Below are 21192 nucleotides of genomic sequence, written 5' to 3'. Positions count from 1 at the left end.
AGCTTCAGATCACAGATAAAATGTTCAGAATAATCTTATTAAAACTACAATTTCCCTTGCAAAGAAAATAAGATGCTTGGCAAAAGTCCAAAGCAGCAAACAATCGTAAGAAGTTCATGGCTGCTTTCACAGATTAACAGCTGCATTTGTTCTGTGCATAGCTGACATGCCGTTAAGCTTTTTTTAGATGGTTTAAACAAAACCAGAAAGATTAAAATGTTTTCGGCCTCCAGAAGAACTAGTTTAGATTAAACTGAACACAGGAACTTTCTCCCGACACGTGCAGATAAGATTTTTCCCCTTGCTTTATTCTGCCTTACCCGAGTGCTCTTCAGCCTGAAAACATGAACTGATGATCAGATGTTCACTTGTAGGATTTTCAAGTTGAGCTCAGAGTTCTCAGCTCCTATTGCTTTTGACAAATCATCCAACCCCCATCAATCACACTACCACCACCTTGTTTGACTGTTATTACTTTTACAGCAGAGCTTCCAAGACTCTAAAAATGGGTGCACCACAGCTTTGACTGCTGTTTAAACAAGACTTTTCTATTGGCACAGATCAAGTGACACAATGATTTGATAAAGGCTATTCTCAGAAATCTTGTGTGCCGTGAAAAAGGCATTAAGTTCATTTGTTGTTTTGACTCACAGATCCACCCTGATTACGCAGCAATGATATGTCCCGTTCTGGAGGAGGACAATGAAAACCTGTTTGGAATTCACCGACTCATCCTTCTTGGAATACGAGAGAGAGAGTTTACATAATTTATTTATTTTATTGTTAGTCGTTGTAGTGTTCACATCTTTGTATTTGTTCTCCTCATTGTCATCACTCACACACAATAAAAAATCGCTCTAATCTTTCAGTCACATATTTAGTCAAATTTTTTTCAGACTGTTTTAGATTTCTTAGCGAACAGCCTGTAGGCAAAAATTTAAACAGTTTTTACTTCCTACTACCGCTCACCTGAGCTGTTACAATACCACACAGTAAAGCAACAAACAACAAGTTCTAGGTTGAAGGAAAAAATGCCTCTATTCTGCTGCTGTGAAACCCTTCTCTTCTCTTTGACACAGCACTCAGACTTGCCGGAGGCCGGTGCTACACGTGAGTGTGAAGGAGTCATGGCACTTTATAGCTTTTTGTCTGTAAAGAAGGAATCCATCCAAGAACACGGGCGAGAGGGGAAATCCAGTTGGAGCATTTTGTTTAGAAAGATTATTGGAAAAGTCACCACCTCCCTCCAACTACTTTTTCTGCATCCTCCTCATTCACGCCAAACACGCTCGTGCACGAGGAGGACATGCATTCCACACAGAAGGTCAAGTGCCGTCATTGCATGACATTTTTTTTCACAGGTTGATTGTCATTTTCATAGCAGCAATGCTTTTTGTAAGGGATAGGCAGAAAACTTCTCAGCTTTCAGAAAAACTGACTTGGCATTTTCTTCACACACACAAAGTATTTGCCTCCTTTGGACATTTTTTGTTGTTGTTTTTTTATGTCACATTTAAATAATCTAGATTATGGACCATATTTTATCCAACATCAGATTTGGTGCAAAACTAAGACTCAGGTCATGATTATCAGGGTTATAAATTCTAGTTTGGGATTTTGTGGTCCTGAAGTTCCCTGATAATCACACTACCACCACCATGTTTGACCGTTGGTGTTATTTATACAGCAGATTTAACTGGCAACACGCCATCCCAAGTTATTCATGTAAGTTTGCAGCACAGCTTTGACAAATCTTTTCACATAAACATTTTGTTTGTACAGAAAAAATAAAACAATAACGAAAAGATCTTCTAAAATGTGCTGAAAGACAAAAGTGAAAACGGGATGACTAAATATATATGTGCAAATATTCGATTATTTAGCCACACCGAAAAATCATAAGAGGTTCTACTGAAGATAAATATTTCTTGGAATCATAACAGAAAAGAAAATATAGTCATAAAGCTACGGGACAAAGCATTTTTACCACAAGATGCTTTAGAAAAATTAAAATTAGAGAAAAATGTTATTAAGACTGAAATAGAACAATGTTGTTTTCTAACTTTTGTTGTGTTTTTAATCCTGCAAAGTGATGGTGAGAAATATATTTCTGATAAACTGACTTGACTTTTTTTATAAAGTCACATGCCAGAAATGTTTTAGGTCTTAAAACAGATCATTAACCCTTGTGCTATCCTAGGCACTTTACCATTGGGTGGTGGGTCATCTAGACCCACTAGACAGTGCTCTGAAACTTTTTTCTTTAATGGTTTGTGATCTTCACTGGTGTCCATGGATTACATGAAATCTTTCCTCCTTTATCCACCTTTGTCATGGTAGGGAGAACACGTCAATGTAAGGGGGGGGGGTCATCTAAGATAGCACAAGGGTTAAAATGTTCTGTGTAAAAATTTAAAAGTCATGTTTCTCTGTCATATAAATAAAAATTCATGTGACAATTATGTTGATCAACCAAAATGTCTATAGTTGGATATCTCTGTTTAGCTTTTTATTTATTAAATGGTTTTAGCACAACAACCCATCAGTTCACACACAAAGTCAGACTTAAAATAATTATTTTTTACAAATGTCAACAAATATTTTAAAATATATAGAAATAATCCCAAAATGAAAAAATGAATACATTTGTTTTTAATATAAGTAAATTTTAAGAGAAGGTATAGTAGAGCAACACCTTTTTTTAAACTGATTTTATAAGTATAATTAAAGTGAACAAAACAGGGTCAATCAATATTTTTTAATTAAACATAAAATGTTAAAAAAAAAAAACAAAGGAACACCAAAGTCATTTAGATCGTGTTCTTTGCTGTGGTGCGTAAAAGAAACCTGTTTGGCGGGTACATTTTCTTCATTTCTCTTTCATTTTTCTCTGAAAGACGCTCCAGTTTCTAATAATAAACTATGAAAAAGCTTTAACAGCTTGACACCTGTTGATGCAAATATTTATCAGACCACTTTGGCTCCAGACTTACTCTTAGGAAAGCAAAAACATAAGAAACATAAGTTTTATGGGTTTTTTTTTGCTTGAAATAAAATCAACTGTCAAAGGAGTGAGAAAAAATTTCAGTGAAAGTTTTTTTTTTTTTGAACACTTAAACTGGATTTACAAAATGTAAATGTTTAAGATCCAAAATGTACAAAATAAAAGTATATCAATCAACTAAATGCAATCCCATATTTACATTGACGTTCCAACATATAACAATATAATAATATTATATAATAATATAATATAAATAGTAGGATTTTAGAAGTTAAAGTTAAATTTCAAAAAAAGAAAGTTGTGAGCTTTATTTAAAAGATGCCTTCAAAAAATGTACAATCTGAGCTTTCTTCATTTTTGACAAATGTTTAGAAAACAGGGGAGAAAAATAATTTGTCAAGTTGTTTTCTCTTCTTAAAAAAGTAGAAAACGTATTTTGCAACATTCACTTAAACAAAAAATGTTATATTTTCATTAATAATATACACGGATTTCTACACTTTTTACTATTCTTTTTTTGTCTTCATGACAGAAATTTGCAGCTCCGTTTTTTTTTTTTTTAATTCATCAAAAGAACTAAGCAAAACTAAAAAACTACTAAAAGAACTATAAAAAAAAAAACAGAATGATTTTTTTAAACTCGTTCTTTGCTGTCATCCAGAAAAAATGTGATCTGCAGGGTTTAAGTTCACGACTGTTGACAGTAACAAAGCTGCTTTGGATTGACAAACAGGTAAAGTCCCACTGTTGCCTCACACACGACTGAGTGTGTCGACATTTGTTCTCTGTGTGTTCTTAAACTATTTTTTGTCAGACACGGTTTGTTTTTTGTCACACGTACCTTACATGTATCGGTACGCCTTCGTCAGGGTCGTCATCAGGTGGTAGTGATGTGACGTCTTTAAAAACAGATGATTGTGACTGAGGCGGAGTCACCTGTCAGACTCTGACAAGTGACTCCGCCCCTTGATGGCCGTTTTTTGCTGGAGGATGTTGCTCCAGGTGTGGGAGAGCAGGAAGGCCCCCTCATCCCGGTTCATGGAAGTGTGGGCTCGTTTTCGTATCTCCACCGCCTCCAGGATCCATCTGCGGTGTCTGTTGTCTTCAGTGTGGAGGACTTTGGCCTTTTCCCAGTCCATGATTTGGTTTTCTTGTTTGCAGTGGTCCGTTATGGCTGATTTCATATTTTCCTGAACTGCCTGTTGTCGTCTGGCTCCTGTTAGTATTTTGTATGTTCCCTTTTCGCATTCTCTTTGATGTTCTGTTTTTCTTGTGATTGAGGTGCGTCCTGTTTCTCCTATGTATGTTTTGTTGCAGGTGTGACATGGTATTTCATAAATGACATTGCATTTCTTATTTTGTCCGATCTTGTCTTTTGAATGAACCAGTAGTTGCCTGAGTTTTTTATACGGTTTAACTGGAGTGCTGGTGTGATGTTTTTTCATGGCCCTTTGGATGCGTTCTGTTCCACAGAAACAAGTAAGGTACATTTGACCAAAAGAAACTGTGTCTGAGAAAAAATAATTTAAGAACACAGTTTAAACTTGTAGACACTATGAATTTGTTCTCTGTGATTGACTCAGCAATCAGTGGATGAAAACCCCTTAAATCTAATCCCAAAGATTCAGCTGTCCTGTAGGAAAGAAACAATGTCAACATCTAAAATCAGTTTTGAGAGGAGGTTTTGTTATGACATTTAACCCTTAATAAAACTGAACTTTTGCCAATCTGATAGTCATGTAAAATAGCAGTAAAATACAAGATGCAAAAAGAACTCCTCAAAATTACAAACCACCTAAGCTCAGCATTAAGCCTCACCAGCCTTCCTGAAGATCTTATCAAAGATTTTAAGTTTTAGAAGCGTGTTAGAGCCTCCTACACACTTAATGTCTCAGCCCTCTGCACATAAAATCAAATTATAGTGTCTCTGAGACACCCCCCCCCATGGTGCAGAAAGGGAGAGATGCGGCCTATGAAACCCCTCCAAGCAGAAAGGTTTTGGACTAAATGCTGACAGGAGGACGTATGATAGGTTGAAAGCAGCTGTAACAACTAAAACCAGCTGTGATCATGTGGGAAAAGCGGGAGATGAAATCCTAATGCAGTAAATTCCTGTTCACTAAGTTATTTCATAGCAGCCGCTGGACTCCGGGAACAATGGGGGGGCTGGTCTCTGTTTTGGGTGCATTCTCTGTGCTCCTGCAGCAGGAACACATGTGGTGGACCCTCTTAATTTGTCTTTTTCTCCATGGTGGAGTGGGGATCTGGAGGGAAGATGTCTTCCATGAATTGGGTTTATTCCATCACAGCACTTTTTTATAAAAACACTGACCAGAGCTCAGGTGTCTGCTCAGCTTGACACCAACATAAACAACAGAAGAAGGTTCTTTGTGTTTGTTTTGCTGCTGGACAGAACAAGTGTTGTGGTGGAGGAGTGAAGAACATGACAGCACCTACTCGTCTGAGTTCTGACTTTAATGATCCATGGATCTTCTGAGCATTGAACTGCTGTGTCATCCTTTATCTGTGCACATTCCTTTTGCAACAGCTTGTAAATACATTTATGTGAGATCATTTTTCCCCCCATAACAATGAGCACACAACAGAATTTCAAGCTTACACTTGGTCTGTATTTAAACCAACAATCTAAAATTAGACTGTTGCCTCATTGGTCCTTTAGTCTTCACTTTAAAAAGACTCACTGGTGACAATGACTCAAGTACGTGAAGAACATAAACAGAACATGAATGCAACCCAAACTGGTTCATCTGAGAGATGAGATCATGTTGATGCTCTGATGCCTGTTCATCAACAGTGTGAAGCAGAAGTGAACAATGGAATAAAGATGAGACTTTCTGGTCTGTTTTCACATAAAAGCTTGAAAATGTAACATTTTACAGTGAAGTTATTAAATCCCTTTATACCAGGGGTGTCAAACTCATTTTCACCGAGGGCCACATCTGCACAGTGGCTGTCCATAAAGGGCCAGATATAACTTATACATGTAACTAAATGTAATGAAAAATAAATGTAACTACTCCTTAATGTTAAATAACTAATTATTTATTTACTCTAACTTTTTAAAGTGACAATAACAGGTGCATAGAAAACATATATTTGCTTGTAACTCCAGCAGAAATCCTTTTAAATTTGATTCTGTCAGGTTTGGTTATATGGACAGTGTTTAAGTCCTAATGTATAGTTGCCCAGTGCGATATATCAAGTCTAATTCCCCCTAGATATGAATAAAAACACAGCATTTTTTATTTTTTATTTCAAGAAATTCAAAACTTTTATGCTCTCGCGGGCCTTGAGTTTGACACGTGTGCTTTATACCATGGTCCGGGTGAATACTCGATTCTGATTGGCTGCTGGGCATGGATTAAAAAGTAATGATCACCAGTGATAATTCACTTCTAAAAAGAAGTTCTGGTCACATACCTTAAATGTTCTGTATCACTGCGCTGGCTTCTTTAAAACCAACTTTGACTTCATTATCTGGACAAAAACAAGTGGTAATAAGTCCGTTTTGTAGGAAAAAATCGATCTAAACTGAACAAATAAGAACAATAAAGTACTAAAAACTGGTTCAATATTTGTGGTATAACCAGGTTAATGGCCTTTCAAGTGTGCATTATCAAGAGTTAACGCACTTCGCGGAGGCAACCTTCCTCCGGGTTCAGGCTTCCACGGCCTGCGTTCATTTCTGATATCTCGTCAGCCGATAACCCTTACTTGTATTTTCAGCACACATTTTTACTCTTTAGATTCTCTCCTTTGTTTTCATTTCATCAGATCTTCCATCATCAAAAAAAAAATCTGCTGAAAAAGCAATCAGAACTGGGCTGTAAAAAGCAAAACCAGAAATAAAGACTTAAACATGAACGAAATGCTCAACCAAGATGCAAAGCTTCTTCGGATCAGGACATTTCAGAAGAGCTGCTTTAAATGTCGTTGTGAGGTTTAATAGTTTACATGTTTGAGTTTTTGTGATTGCTTTAAAAAGAATTAAAGTGTAGTGAAGTAACGAACGCGCCACCTTTGAATGCAGTTTGTCAACTTTATAAAAATTTCCATCAGAAAGAATCCAGAAACAATGATGAGAACAAAACCGGTTTTATGAATCAGCAGAATTTCTCGACGCACTGTATAAAAGCACCAAGACCGTCTCTAGTCTTTAAACTCAGAGTGAAAACTCAAGACAGAAGGACAAGCAGGAAAGCAAAAAGGTGAGAGTCCGTTTTGCTGTCAGGGACTTTTTAACTCTTTAAATTTACTATTTGGGGTTTTCTGTTTATGCTGTAAATAAATTATGTCTTTATTATTATTTTTTAAACAAACTTTTTTAATCCTTGCTGCAGACTTTGGAGTCATGAAGCTGGGATTGCTGTTGGCGTTGTCTGTGGCCGCTCTGGTGCTAAACCTATCTGAGGGCAGGATCGTCTCCAAATGTGAGCTGAGGCAGAAACTCCAGGAAGTTCTGCCTCTGCCCAGAAAGTATGGCAGATACAAGGACCAAATCCTAGCTTTAGGTAAGAAAAATCTACTTATGTCAGGTAGATTTTGAGTTTAATTCATTGAACATCAATGGACATAAAACACATCTAATTGCAGTTTATAACACTGACTAATCCTATTTGTTTTTTGTCTTTTCTTTACATATTTGCTTTTCTTGCAGTTACTTGTGAACTAGAGAGAAGATCCCATCTTGACTCCAGCCTGGTGACTGGAAATGCTGTGCTCCCAACTGCAGCAGCGAGGCGAACAACACAAGCAGCTGAAGGAAACCAAACGGCCACTGAACAAGACATCATCTCAACAATCTCCTCGGCCCCAATGACAAACAGCACTGATGGCAGTTTCAGAAGAAAGCGATGGGCTCCATTCAATGACTTCAGAGAGAAAAGTGACAAAAGACGAGACAACAAGGGGCGGGGCCATGACAAAAGTGGAGACAGTGACAACATCAGCGAAGAAAACCACAAGAAAAAGAAGAACAGTAAAAAAAGTCATGAATCTTCTGAAGAGGAAAGTCATGAAATGGAAAACCAGGGAGCCAACAAACCAACAGCCAGCTCTAGTACCACTGAAATGTCAAACGCCGTATCTGGAAACGCAAGATTGAAGAGAGACGCTTCATCCAAAGAGAAGGGCAACAAGAGACAGGGTGACAGAGGACATGGCGACAAGAAACGAGGCAAAAAGGAACGAGCCCATGACGAAAGTGAAGAAAATGAAAACAGCCGCGAGGAAAGCCATGGAATGGAAAACCAGGGAGCCAACAAACCAACAGCCAGCTCTAGTACCACTGAAATGTCAAACGCTGCATCTGGAAACGCAAGACTGAAGAGAGACGCTTCATCCAAAGAGAAGGGCAACAGGGGACGAGGGAACAAGAAACAAGGCAAAAAGGGACGAGGCCATGACGAAAGTGAAGAAAATGAAAACAGCCATGAGGAAAGCCATGGAATGGAAAACCAGGGAGCCAACAAACCAACAGCCAGCCCTAATACCACTGAAATGTCAAACGCCGCATCTGGAAACGCAAGACTGAAGAGAGACGCTTCATCCAAAGAGAGGGGCAACAAGGGACATGGAAACAAGGGGCAAGCTGATAAGAAAAGGGGAAAGAAGGGACGGGGCCGTGATGAAACTGATGAAAGTGAGGAAAGGAGACAGAAGAACAAGAAGGAGAAGAAGCCCAGTGAACACAGCCATGAATCATCATCTCAAGAGAAGGACAACGTTAAGCCCAATCAGGGGCCGGCCATCTATTTTGGGCTCTTCCAGCTCTCTGACAGCTATTTCTGTGATTCAGGCAATGGCTCCTCCAAGAATCTGTGCAACAAAAATTGCTCAGGTGAGTTTTTGCACAAGACACAATGTGGAGCTAAGTACCATCAAAGTTGACCACCTTGCATGTTCTAACAATTATTTATTCTCTCTGAAGCCTTTGTTGATGATGACATAACAGACGATCTTGAATGCTTCGCAAGCAAAGGATACTGGAGGTAAGCATCGTGACAATTAATTTATTTAATTAACACAATTTACAAAAAATAAAAAAAAACAATTCCCAGAAATGTGTACGTTTTGTTTTTTGTCAGCCGATAAAGTTTATCCTAAAGAATTCATATTTTACCTGCAATTTGTATTCTGGCCACTGCATGTCATCAAATTCCAAATTTTGCTCCTGTAAAAACACAGAAACAAAGTTTTTGAAAGTAATTTATCATTTCTGCTGGTAGTTTTTTAAAAGTTACTGAAACCAGATAATGGAAATACAATCTACAACATTGGATCTGTAGGTGAAATCAAAGCAGTGTTTTAGCTCAGGCCCTATGATGTGAATTTATACCAATGATTTTCTTCCTTCATTTGACAGATGGATCCTGGACGAGGTCTCAAGCAGCTGTTCAAACCAACAGGACACCTACTTTGATGAATGTCAATAAGCAGGTCTACAAACATGGAGTCTTCCTGCAACATTTAATGCTGGGATCTTAGCTGTCATGGGAAGTTCCTCATACTCTGGTTTCTCGGGCATTTTCTGATTTTTTTATTTTATTTTGTTACGTTTTTGGTGCTTTCTTTACATTTCTAAAATATAGTATTTACTTATATTAGAATGTTATATTGTTTGTGTTTAATAAATACCAAATGGTATTTGGTATTTGTGAGTGTATGTTGCTATTTGTTAACATGATAATAAAGTGAATCTCATGAATTGTTGTAGTCTTTCATTTCTGAAGAAGAGTAACTTGGATCCAAATATTATGGACAATTTCAGACCTGTATCCAACTTACCATTTTTAGATAAATTTATTGAAAATTTTGCTTTTTTAGGATTAAATCATTTAAAAAATTGCTTTTACACAATTACATGATTTCCTAAATAACAAAATATTTTAGAAAAAAGTAAATCTGGTTTTAGGACAAACCACTTGCATGTGGAACAGCACACAGAGAGCACACCTCGGGCCACAGAGACCATAGAGGTTTTCAAGGATAGGCTCAAGACCCACCTTTTTAATCTGGCTTTTACATGACTTTTGTAAGTGCCTAATTATTTCACTCATTATCTATGTAGCTATTTATCTAATTTCCCTTACTTATACAAGGACTATTATAATTATTTTTATTTTATTTATGTATTTATTTTGACTACCTTTTTAAATTATTATTACACTTAGTTATATTTTAATAGTTTTCATTGTCTTTTTAAAAATATATTTATTTTACTTTTGTAATTACTATTACTGTTGTATTGTATTTTTATTTTATGTTGTTTTATTTTTTTATTATTTTCCATATTCTGATATTTTTTCTTACTCCAGTGTTTCCTCTCGGGGATCCATTGTTCTGGGGCACCACCGGTTTCGCCTGTAGGGGGTGCTGTTGCTGCGTTGCTCGCTCTCATTAGTCCCGCTCTGTGGTCTAATACAGTGTTTTTCAACCAGTGTGCCGCGGCACACTAGTGTGCCGTAGGAGATGGTCAAGTGTGCCGTGGAAAATTGCCCTCATTCACTGATCTAAAAACATTTCCCATCAGGAAATCAGCTCTTTGTTCATCCAAACAGGTCCTGATAAAACACTGAGTAGTTAGGAATATGAAAGATCATAAAATACTTTTTTCTTTGTGTTTATTTGATTCTATTAAAGACATTTTGATAAGAATGATGGTAACGCGATTTAGCTGCAGCTATAACTGTTTTCTGAAAAGTCCCGCAGCTTTCACTGTCTCCACGACTCCACCAATCATTCTTGAAGGCTTAATCACATGTCATCAGTCTGACCAATCAGAAGTGGTTAAAGTATTCACTTCCTTGTTCCAATTTAGCTCATAACTCACTCAGTTCCAACAAAAACACCAGCTAAAGCTCGTCTTTAGCGGTGTAGCTTTCCACAGAATCCGGTATCAGACCGTGGAACAAGTGAACAAAACCATGAAGCTCAGAGACGCGAGTCTTTCTGCCGTTTTGTCGCAGTTTTTACACTACATCTCCCATGATGCATTGGCTTAAAGGGACAGCGCCTCAGCGTACAATAAGTCGTCCTTACACGTCTTGAAACCACAACGAACATACAGTTTGTATGTAACTTAACTTTTATTACATCTTTTAGAAAAAACATCTGCAACTTCCTGCTTTTTCTGCCACAATTATCACAAAAATGCACGTCAGATTGCCGGGGGGGGGGGGGGTGCTGTAGATCAAAACAGACTGAGTTTCTGCTTTTTCTTTTTTTTTTGGGATGCTGGTGTGCCGCGGGATTTTTGTCAAGGTTAAAGAAGTGTGCCGTGGCTCAAGAAAGGTTGAAAAACCCTGGTCTAATAGCCGTAGAAGGGGCCCTGAGCCGCTGTGTTGGGCGGGCGCTGTGGCAATGACCCCCGTGGTCGGCATTAAAAGATTAAAAGCATCAAAAACAAACACTTTCAGTAACTTCTACAAGTTTACAAGCTACGTGAGAAACATTTCTGATTTTAAACTTTAATGGCGTTCGTGTGGCGAGCTCAGAAAAATTATTACATTGTGAAAATGTCATATTTGAATCCTTGGCTCAAGTCGAATAGAACGATGCAACAAAAATATGACCATATTAGTAATCTAGACATGGTTAAGAAAAAAACCTTAGTTGCCATGGAAATCCAAAATTATACTTGTGCAGATTCTTCTAAATATTACACACGCCTGTTTTCGTCACCCCCAGGTGACCAAAACATAAAATGGTTGCTATGGAGATGAAACCAACAAAAAAGTGTCTTTTTAATAAGTCAATGTTTTACATACTTCTCCATTAGATGAGGTTTTCATTGTGATTTTGTTTGTATGGGAATATAAAATTCCTGTTAACATTTTCAGTTTATCAAGAAACATTGCTTTTATTGGCAAATGAGACAGCTTAAGAACGTTTGTCAGAATCATTTAGCTTTAATTTTCTTAAATCAGTGTATTGAATTTTGCCATGTTAATATTAAATGAATCAAAACTATGTAAAGAAACAAGTCAGAAGTGTTTTTATTTCCAGTTACTTACTGTGTGGGGAATAACTAAAATCAAAAAGTATTACACTTTAAAGCAATTTTGTTGACAAGTAAAAGAAGAAACTACAATACAGCAGGAGATATTGCAGATTTAAAGCTGGAAAAGCTCAATCGCAGCTAGCAAAGTAGGTCTTCCTTTGGTGGTAACAGCTGTGAGAGACGTCCCTCAGAAAAACTCTATAAAAGTAAAAACAAAAATATGTCAGTTGTTCAGATCCGTTGTTTTAAAACATGTGTTACATTTTTGCACAATTTTTTCCTTTACTTGATGTGTATCTTCTAGCAAACTCAGCTAAATCTTCTTTTTAAAAGTAAAAGATTTAATCAGGATGAAGGCAAGGATTGGTCATTATTTTTGTGCAATGGAAGGTCCATTTGGTACTGAAATGACTTTAAAAAACATAACAAAACATATTTTTTCTATATCATGTCCATTTCTGTCCTGAAGGGGGATTTGGTGATATTAGGTATTGCAGTAAAGTAAACCCTGTTTCTTTTCACAGCTATTGCTTTGCTGAAACCCTTTGGTCTGGAGGGGTGTTAAGCGGTGCTTTTAATTTAGCAATTTTTGGTGAATGAATTTTTTTTTCTCCATAAGGTTTATCAATTTAGCTAAACGTTTTCCCCAGAAGAATAAAGAAACGCTGCTGTTTTTTTCATACCACGTAGATGTTGTGGCAGGTTCTGTCCCATAGTTAGGGATTTGGGGACATCTAGTGGACAGGTGGTATATTGCAACAAAGTAAATCCTACTTCTCTTTAGGGCAGGGGGCACTACAAGTTTAAAACTTAACTTTTTTAAAGATAAATATAAATTAAAAATAGACAAAAAATATTATTATTGAATAAATCAACTTAAACATTAATTAATAATATTTCCTGTCAAAATTATACAAGTTAGAAATAATGTAAACATTAAAAGAAAAAAACATTGACATTTCTTCACTGTTATGTCATTTTATATAAGAAAATTTAAACTTAAATTTTCTAAATGCCAATAGATTTTGCTCTCCATAAAGAATTTTTTTTTAACTGTGAGGCCCTGCAGTGTTGTACTTTGCCTTCAGTGTGCAAAAGCACTGCAAGCTCAAACAGCTCCATCTGAATCTGCATAGGCGCAGCTTCCACATCAACGGCAAAACGGGTTACGAAGCAGTTAAAAATGTATGTTTTATTCTTCAAAGTTCCCAGAGCGCCATGCAAACTCTGTGTGCTCAGCTTCTCTGCAAAGTGCGAATTTAATGTTTGTCTCACAGTGCCGTCTTAGTTTATATAATTTAACTACGGCCACATTCGCTCCACAAATGTCAGTAAACATTTATTCAGCCTCCAAATGGTTCTGAAGGGGTTAGGGTAAGTCTAAAGAAACGCAGTTCTTGTGCTAGTTTAGTTTCTGTCCTAAAGTAAAGGGTTTGCTGACATCTAGTGGACAACCCCGCATATTGCAGAAAAGTAAATCCCTCTTCTCTTTCCAGCAACTGCTTACCTTATTGGTTTAATGGTATGTTAAGGGGTGTGTTTAAATTTGCTAGTTTGGGGGTTTATCTGTTCTGGGTTTTTTTTTCTTAATATAGATTTAGCCTAAATCAGTAAAGAAATGCATTACAGGTGTGATTTCGTTCTACATAAATCGTGCTCACCTCCAGTAACCACTCTTGATGAAGCACACGACGTCATCTGTTATGTCGTCATCAGTAAAGGCTGGAGAAAAGAAAAACAACAATTCGTAAAATGTGCAGGTTGTCTTTTCTTTTGGAAAAAGAATCAAAATAAGATTTGTCTTTTGTCTCACCTGAGCAGTTTTTGTGGCACACATTTCTGGACCAGCGGTAACCCGAATCGCAGAAGTGGCTGTCTGACAGCTGGAAGATCCCATAATGGCCCACTGACCATGGCTTTGACATGGACTCCATGTTTTCTGGATCGCTGTAACCCTCCATCCGGTCGTCGTCTTGCTCCATCTGCTCCTCGTTAAACTTGTTTTCTTCAGAGTTTAAGGCCACTCCGATAGGTTGCTTGAAGTCTTCCTCCTTCTTCTCGTCGCCCTCGTCTTTGGGGGCACTCCGCTTTTTTCTGCCGCCAGAAACTGTGGTGGTAGAATCGAATTCCTCATCTTGTGACTTGGGAGCAGCATCAGCAGCTGCAGGGAGGACCACCGAGGTCGGGCGGACACCTTCCATGATGACCAGGTTGGTGTTCAGTTGGGACTTTATGTCCACTTCACAAGAAACTAAAGACACATCAGACGTAGAAGAGTTACATCAGAAGCTCTTTTTGTTGAATTTGTTCCGTCAAAACATTTCACACAAGTTGTTCTCACGCTGAAGATGTGCGTTTCCTACCATGTTTTATCAAAGTACCGGCATCGTAAAGGTACGTTTGAATTAAGAACATTTTTCATGAAGATTTTTGTGATTAAATGATGCCGCTTTTGCTAATTTTAGGTAGTTTAAAGACGACAATAGAAACAAGTTAATAGAATAACTGTAGAGTTCTAAATTGGTTATTTTCAGAATTAAACATATTAAATTGAGTAAAATGACGTTTTCAAACATGTCCTTGTAGCCTTTTTCTCACGATGGGGGACATATATAAAGAAAATTAAGTTTAAAATGCATTTCTTCGTTCAAGCTGTTGTGAACCAGGAGGAAACTAATAAAAATCCGTCTGAAAAGATCATATTCGTGACGTATGAAACACGCTGGGCGGGCCAGAAGCTCCCTGCTCAGCTCCATTCCAATGCATCCACTTGTAGACAAATAGATGGAAGTTTCATGAAATAAGTTTAAGGAATTACACGAACAACACAAATAATGAAAGCTCAGCTTCTCTTTCAATGATTAGAATTTAATCAATGAAAGCAATCAATGTGTGGATAAACAAAACGATTAACAAACAAACATCCAGAAAACAAATACATCTTTTTGTTTCTTACTAATTTCCAAGAGTTGGGTATGAATCATCATGAGGTCTTCGGGGACATGCAGGAACTTCTGGAGCTCGTCTCTCAGCTCACATCTGGACATGATCCTGCTTTCGGAGAGGCCGGGCACGAGAGCGGCCACAGCCAACGCCAGCAGCAATCCCAGCTTCATCTCAACCAACTGCAGGGAGAATTACAAAAACTGTTTGTTTTTTTCCAATAGTCCCAGCAGCATGTTTGGCTGTGCCATTGATTAAAGAATCATCTTTTTGTCCAGGTAAATGTCATTTCTCATGTGCACTGTTTAAAGTAGACCCATGCAATAAAACAAGCCTCTTTTTATGTCTGAAAGAGGAAGCTTCCCCCAGCAGAGGTCAGTGATCTGCACACTTTCCTGTTTGTGGACACCTCCCGGTAGAACTGGTTTGTGATATTTTTAGCAGGAAATGCTGAGCAAAGGGACCGACTCAAGGATGTAACTACTGGAGAACAATAGTTTCAGGTTGTGGCGTCACCGAGACACATAGATAGTAAATGGCGTATACTGATGTAGCTTTACTACCTTCTACTAACACACACTGATGGCGGCTCTGCTGCCGAATACTGGGGCTGATCTAAAACCACCAGGAGCAATGTGGGGTTCAGTGTTTTGCTCAAGGACACTTCAACACATGGGCTAGTGGGTGTTGATAGTCTTCCAGTCAGAGGTCGACCGCTCTACCTCTGCACCACCAAGCTGCAATGCGCTGCAAAGAAAGGCAGCATTTCTGCACAGCATGAAAGGTTATGGTTCAATTCCTTCAAATGTGGAGGTTTGGTTACTCTGGTTTTATCCCACAGTCCAAAAACAAAACTAGTAACTTTGAAGAACTTTCCTCAACATTTAAGCTGTAATAGAAGTTTTTTGACTGCAGCTAAAGTCTAAAAGTAAGTGTGATGTTCTTTTTTTCTGCTTAAATTAGGTGAAAACAAGACAAGACTGTTTTCAATTTAAGGTTTAATCTGATATTTATCCATGTAGAAATCACTTCTTGGTTATTTGTCATAAACAACTAAACCAAATATTACAAAAGAGCCTAAGGGTACCACTAAATATATTTATTTAACCTGATCTTCTCCACAAAACCAAAATGACCACAAATTAACCCCAAAATTATAATAAAAAACGACTTCCACAGAATTTAAGGAAAGAGAAAGAGAACATTTACTGATTAAGAAGCATGACCTCGTAAGGACAACAAAAAATAATCTGCATTTCTGTCTGTGGAGTGAGATTCTGGAGAAAGAAGGAAAGAATCCAAATGAATTCAAATGTTTCACAATTAAAACAAAAAGAAAATCCAAAAAAGGTTGGAAAGGTAGAAATAAGAAAATGAGAACCCCAATGGGACAAAGTACAGACAATCACTTTGGTACCTAATGCATTTTTCTATTTAATTTCTTGTGTTAACACTGTGCTTGTTGAGTGTTAAACACTCAACAAGCACAATCATCAGCCTCTATGTAACCTTATACTTTCATTTAAGAACTTTTGATATATTTCTATTGTCTGTCCTTTCAGCTCATTTTCTTTTTAACATGTGAGCATTTTAAAGCTCCATATTTTCAGCATCCTTTGGGTTTCATGGCAACAACAGAATCACAGGGAAATGTTTAAACTCAACACTAGCCATCATCCAGAAACAAAAAGATGTAAAAATAAAACTCAAATGACGATAATATCTGTAAATAATGTACCAGAAACACTAATAATGGTAAATTCCTACCTTTTTGAGCTGATGGGAATTAGTTTGTGAACCACGATCTTGTCAACTCACCTGCTTTTATATGTCATCCCACGGACCAACCTGTTTTAGTGTCGTCATTTGTTTCTGCATCGTTTCCAAGAAGGAAGAAGCAGATCGTAGTGAAAAAATGCAGAGTCGGCTGCTGCATCTGTGGAGGAAAGACTCAGAAGCACTAAAATGTACATTTTGACCTTTTATTTTGAATTGTTTTGTAATTTGTGATTAGGATATTTTGGATTAGAAAAGTGATTTAGCCAGTTTCTCTGCAATTTTAGCTTCTTGTTTTCCAGCTTTACAACAGGATTCCTGAATAAAACAGAGGACTTTTTACAGAAGAATGTCTGTGCAGCACAGATTTAGTCCAGTCCTCAGTGTGGCACATTCAGGCATGTGACCAGAAAAACACAGGAATACTTCCTTGAACCTGAATGCAGCAGACAGCTATGATAATTCACTAAAAGACATGCTTTTTTTTTATTTCTCCCATTCAGCATTTAAGCCAAAACAAACAGATTACAGAGGAAAACAACATCTTTCTAAATAATAGTGCTAGAATACAATTCATTGGTGCTTTTAATGGTTTTAAACAATTGTTACTTGTGTTTCCAGGAAGTCTTTTCCCCAAAATGATCACAATAAGATGATTGCAAACACCAGAAGAACCTGTTTGGATGACATAAAGACAACATTTACATCCTCCAAATGAAAGAATGAGAGTTTTTTATGTTTTCTTATGTGGGGAAATATTCACCTGTGTGCATATAGATGCTGTTGAGACATTTATCAAGTAAAGGTGGAAGTTTTGACACAATTAACAGCCAAAAAGATTTAATGTGAAACAAACAACTTACACATCAGAAAGTGGTCAAACCCCAGACGAACCCAGATGTTCGGATTGTAACTCTAAGTGATCAAATCTGAAAATGTGGCACCTTTTAAGTGAAAATGAAATCATTTTCTCTCATGTAACCATTTAAAGTGTTTTATATGGGGTTCCATTATTGACATTTGGACCAAAGACACAGACAATGGATGCAGAAAGATGTTTATGGCACAAACGGAATTTTTACTGCAGTGTCAGAGTTTGTCATATTTATCTGCGTTTGAAGGTTACTTTTTTTATTAGTGAGATCCTGTAATTATTGATTAGTAAAGGTTCATCACACAGGAAATTTTAGTTTTCATGGTCATTTTCCAGCACGACAGCATCCCTGGCATGTTCCTCGCATGCCGGGGATGCTTTTCTGCCAAAAGGTTGACAGATAACTTGTTTTTTTTTTTATCTGTTTCCTCCTCCAACATGAGGCTCTTTGTTTTATCAGGTTCTTTTAGACTCTTTCAGTTGAAACCACTATAGATCTTCATAGTATTTTGACCAGATGAGGACTTGTTTGATGCACGAAGAATCAGTGCCTTTTTTTAGCGTAGATGGGCTTCTACTAGATCAAACCTTCTTACAAGTTTTATGGAATCTTCTTCCTCTTTATCCAAAAAAAGACTCTTTATCTTCTTTTGTAAAACAATGCACTGCTACGAGGAAATGGATCCTTTTCTGTCTTGTGTTTTTCCTTGACTGAATTTGAGGCTCAGCCTCCATAGTGGCTCTACGGTTGAGGAGAAATTAAATAACAATCATTTTTTGAGTAAAGGTTGCTTAATTTATGACTGAGATGCACATAGAAGTAAGATTGACTGTTATGGCCGTGTCACACAGCCACTGAGTACATTTTGGGCTTTTTCCACAAATGAACTTTCGGTCTTTTGTGATACATGAGTGATTTACAAAATTCATAAGTGTTACTTGCGTTTGTCATTTGTCAATGTGCGCAGACGTCCGTCAAGGGTTTTGGCCGACAGCTCCCTATGTGAATTTTTGTCCAGGTGAGAATTAACCAGTTTATTCATATTTTACGTTGTTTATATATAGTTTATTACGTAAATCTTATGCAATTGCAAAAGATGCATATGCTTTAGTGGCTTTCCACGGCGTCTAACGGACTTTTCATGTAAATTTTTATCTCGCGTATACGGTGCTCATAACATGGCAAAATTACATAATTGACGCACGACTCACTCATTTATTTGTTCTTTGCATGGTTTTTTCGTGATACATCTGTGAAAATTTCAAGACCACAACTTGTCTAACTTTTTCCAAATATGTTCACCGATGAGCAATTTTTATCCGTGCAAGATGTGCAAAATGTAGATATAGTGGCTGTGTGACACGGCCTTCAAAGGTTTTTACATCCCTGCATCAATACAAATCTCTGATGCTCGATTTATTTTATTCGTTAAAAAGTGTATTTTCTTATGCTCCACAAAAGAGGATTTGCTAAAAGGTATTTATACGTATTTGTATACTTTTATGTGCTTTTTCTACAGAATCATAAACCAGTAAATTTGTGTTTATGTTTAGAGTAAGTAGGAAAAAGGATGGCAGCTCACCAAAGTAGGCCTGAGGCTTGATCGTTCAAAACTCTCGCATTCACGCGTAGCTAAGCAAGTTTTTACGACAGTTTTTATGACCAAAACTGTGACCTTTGTTCTCATTGTAGATATATAAATATTACTTCAAACCGTTATGGGCGGCCATTGAACGCAGGTCGAGCTTTGACCAATCAGGGACTCAGGTCTGACAGAGAATTATGGATGGCGTCCCATTTAATTCACGGTTAAATGTGTGCCAAAAACGAATCCTGGAGGATAAATCAATAGTTTGTGCCCGGTCGGAATGATATGACACTAAGTTTTTCATATTTCAGAATTTAGCTGTGAAAGAAAAAACCTGGAGTGAGATTCATGAGATTTGCACCAATTAGACGTTTCAATTTCAACTGTAGGTGTCGGACATGCGCCAATAAACATAGAAAAAAAAGAAGAAGCCCCTCCCTGCTTGTCCAGTGTGAATACCATGTGCTAAAATGCCTGTTCAAGAACCTGCGTTCTTGAGGGTCACGTTCCCGGCGTCTGTAGCTTCAGATGTGGCTTGTTTGACCTGAATCGTCTCTGAAGCTTCGGTCTGTTCGTGTTCATGTTCCAGGTGGGATCTCCTTCCATCATCAGCTTCCATCATCTCCTCATAATGGGAATTTTTTGTTTGTTTTTAACCTGAAGTGTATCCAACAAAAAATGATTCCAGTTCAAATTCTCCTGAGCGTCTTTGATGCTCCCAAAAACTAAAAGATCACAAATTCGAGGCATTTAGAAAAAGTCGAGTCCAATTCCATACTGTTCAAAGTTCAAACCATGATTTCGTTTTATTTTTATCCTTAATTATGGGTCGATGTTGAAGGGCTGATCAAATAATAAAAAAAAACTATTTCTGAAAAGCCAAAGAAATTAGAATAAAGCCTCAAATTAAATCAGAAAAAAACTTTAAGTTCCCTAATACAGTCTTGTACAGTTTGTGTAAAACTCACATCATCCTTGAGCTGCAAAAACATCAGTGAATATTTGTGAACAGAAGCTGAGCCACGAATTAAAGTGACTGAATTTGCTGCAGTTTAACCTCCAGACGTTTGTCTTTAGATGCCGGAATTCATCTGGTTCCCAGCAGTCAACGAGTTGATGAAGAGATTACAAAACGCCTCACATAGCTGAAATATTCCAAACTGGATCTGCAGCTGTTACTGAAAGGAAAGAAAGCCACAAATTACATAACAAACATTTTTTTTTAGTTCTTCCTTATTGTTAAAGGGAAAGTAAAGCTACAAACATGGATCCATTTCATAATTGTTTAACACACATCTCTTGCATTGCAACATAAAAAAGCAGAAATCAAACATTAGCGCCCTCCTGTGGCCACAGTAGAAAAATGCACTCACTTGTTTGAATGCATCTTTTCTGCTTCACATTTCTTTTAAGGTTTATAGAAAACAGCAAGCTAAGAGCGATGAAAGAAAAGACATGGAGATCCAAAGTGCTCCTGGTAGGTTGTCTGAGGAGGACGCTGGAGTTTCTCCTCAGCTCTCTGATCCAGGCTCTGGGCTCTCAGGGCGAGGACGTCAAAACCGGGCTGCCCCCTTTCACCTCCAGGCTCCGAGCACTCAGCAGACTTATGGGCCATACTTATGGAGAGAGGATAAAATCTGCAGCACATTGAAAAAACAACTTAACATCAAAAAACTCATCTGGGGAAAAGATTAATCTGAGGCTGTCAAAGTCTGTAGAATCATCTTATTTTGTTGCTTTTATTTTGTAAATTCAAAAAGGTTTCATTGATTCTGAAGAAAAGACAGATATTTTCTAAAAACTGTGTGACAAATAGCAGTTTGACTTAAAACAAAACCTACGTAAATGTATTGTTTTCTTACCCGCAGTCTTTGGCCCGCACAGTGTGAACCCTAGCCAGCTGACCCGGATACAAACCATGAACATCCCTCCCCATGCGTGACATTCTACACAGAGAAGGGCAGCTGTAAATGTAAGGCTGAAC

General features: G+C 37.5%; 3 protein-coding genes across 6 annotated transcripts in view; 1 reads left to right on the top strand and 2 right to left on the bottom strand.

Annotated features, from left to right (window-relative positions):
* The window catches only part of LOC101174245 (protocadherin Fat 4), a 242581-nt gene that overhangs the window by 80398 nt on the left and 140991 nt on the right, over window positions 1-21192 (bottom strand). The window lies entirely within an intron of this gene.
* Window positions 7152-9731, top strand: LOC101173764 (uncharacterized). The gene is made up of 5 exons (XM_004065539.3): window positions 7152-7233; window positions 7366-7536; window positions 7683-8864; window positions 8955-9015; window positions 9390-9731. The coding sequence occupies exons 2-5, from the start codon at window positions 7377-7379 to the stop codon at window positions 9457-9459; spliced, it is 1473 nt and encodes a 490-aa protein (XP_004065587.1). The 5' UTR covers window positions 7152-7233; window positions 7366-7376; the 3' UTR covers window positions 9460-9731.
* On the bottom strand, window positions 11915-17667 carry LOC101173999 (uncharacterized). 3 transcript variants are annotated; one of them, XM_078947551.1, is made up of 6 exons: window positions 17609-17667; window positions 16788-17420; window positions 14983-15151; window positions 13840-14277; window positions 13688-13748; window positions 11915-12224 (listed from the first exon to the last, which is right to left on the bottom strand). In XM_078947551.1, the coding sequence occupies exons 3-6, from the start codon at window positions 15140-15142 to the stop codon at window positions 12155-12157; spliced, it is 729 nt and encodes a 242-aa protein (XP_078803677.1). In that variant the 5' UTR covers window positions 15143-15151; window positions 16788-17420; window positions 17609-17667; the 3' UTR covers window positions 11915-12154. The 3 variants fall into 3 exon arrangements, with proteins under 3 accessions (XP_078803677.1, XP_078803680.1, XP_023810238.1); XM_078947554.1 differs by lacking the exon at window positions 17609-17667 and having other exon boundaries at window positions 16788-16841; window positions 17355-17420; XM_023954470.2 differs by lacking the exon at window positions 17609-17667 and having other exon boundaries at window positions 16737-16792.

The sequence above is a fragment of the Oryzias latipes genome, chromosome 1 (assembly GCF_053564925.1).
Source record: "Oryzias latipes strain Hd-rR chromosome 1, Olatipes_Hd-rR_3.1".
In the NCBI taxonomy this organism is placed as follows: Eukaryota; Metazoa; Chordata; class Actinopteri; order Beloniformes; family Adrianichthyidae; genus Oryzias; species Oryzias latipes.
This window is presented reverse-complemented; position numbering and strand designations above follow the sequence as displayed.

Coding starts and splice junctions, on each gene's coding strand:
- LOC101173999 (XM_078947551.1), bottom strand. CDS start 15,142: ATGAAGCTGGGATTGCTGCTGGCGTTGGCTGTGGCCGCTCTCGTGCCC. Junction 14,278..14,982: donor TACCCAACTCTTGGAAATTA/GTAAGAAACAAA, acceptor ATGTGTCTTTAG/TTTCTTGTGAAGTGGACATA. Junction 13,749..13,839: donor GTGCCACAAAAACTGCTCAG/GTGAGACAAAAG, acceptor TCTTTTCTCCAG/CCTTTACTGATGACGACATA.
- LOC101173764 (XM_004065539.3), top strand. CDS start 7,377: ATGAAGCTGGGATTGCTGTTGGCGTTGTCTGTGGCCGCTCTGGTGCTA. Junction 8,865..8,954: donor GTGCAACAAAAATTGCTCAG/GTGAGTTTTTGC, acceptor TTCTCTCTGAAG/CCTTTGTTGATGATGACATA. Junction 9,016..9,389: donor GCAAGCAAAGGATACTGGAG/GTAAGCATCGTG, acceptor TTCATTTGACAG/ATGGATCCTGGACGAGGTCT.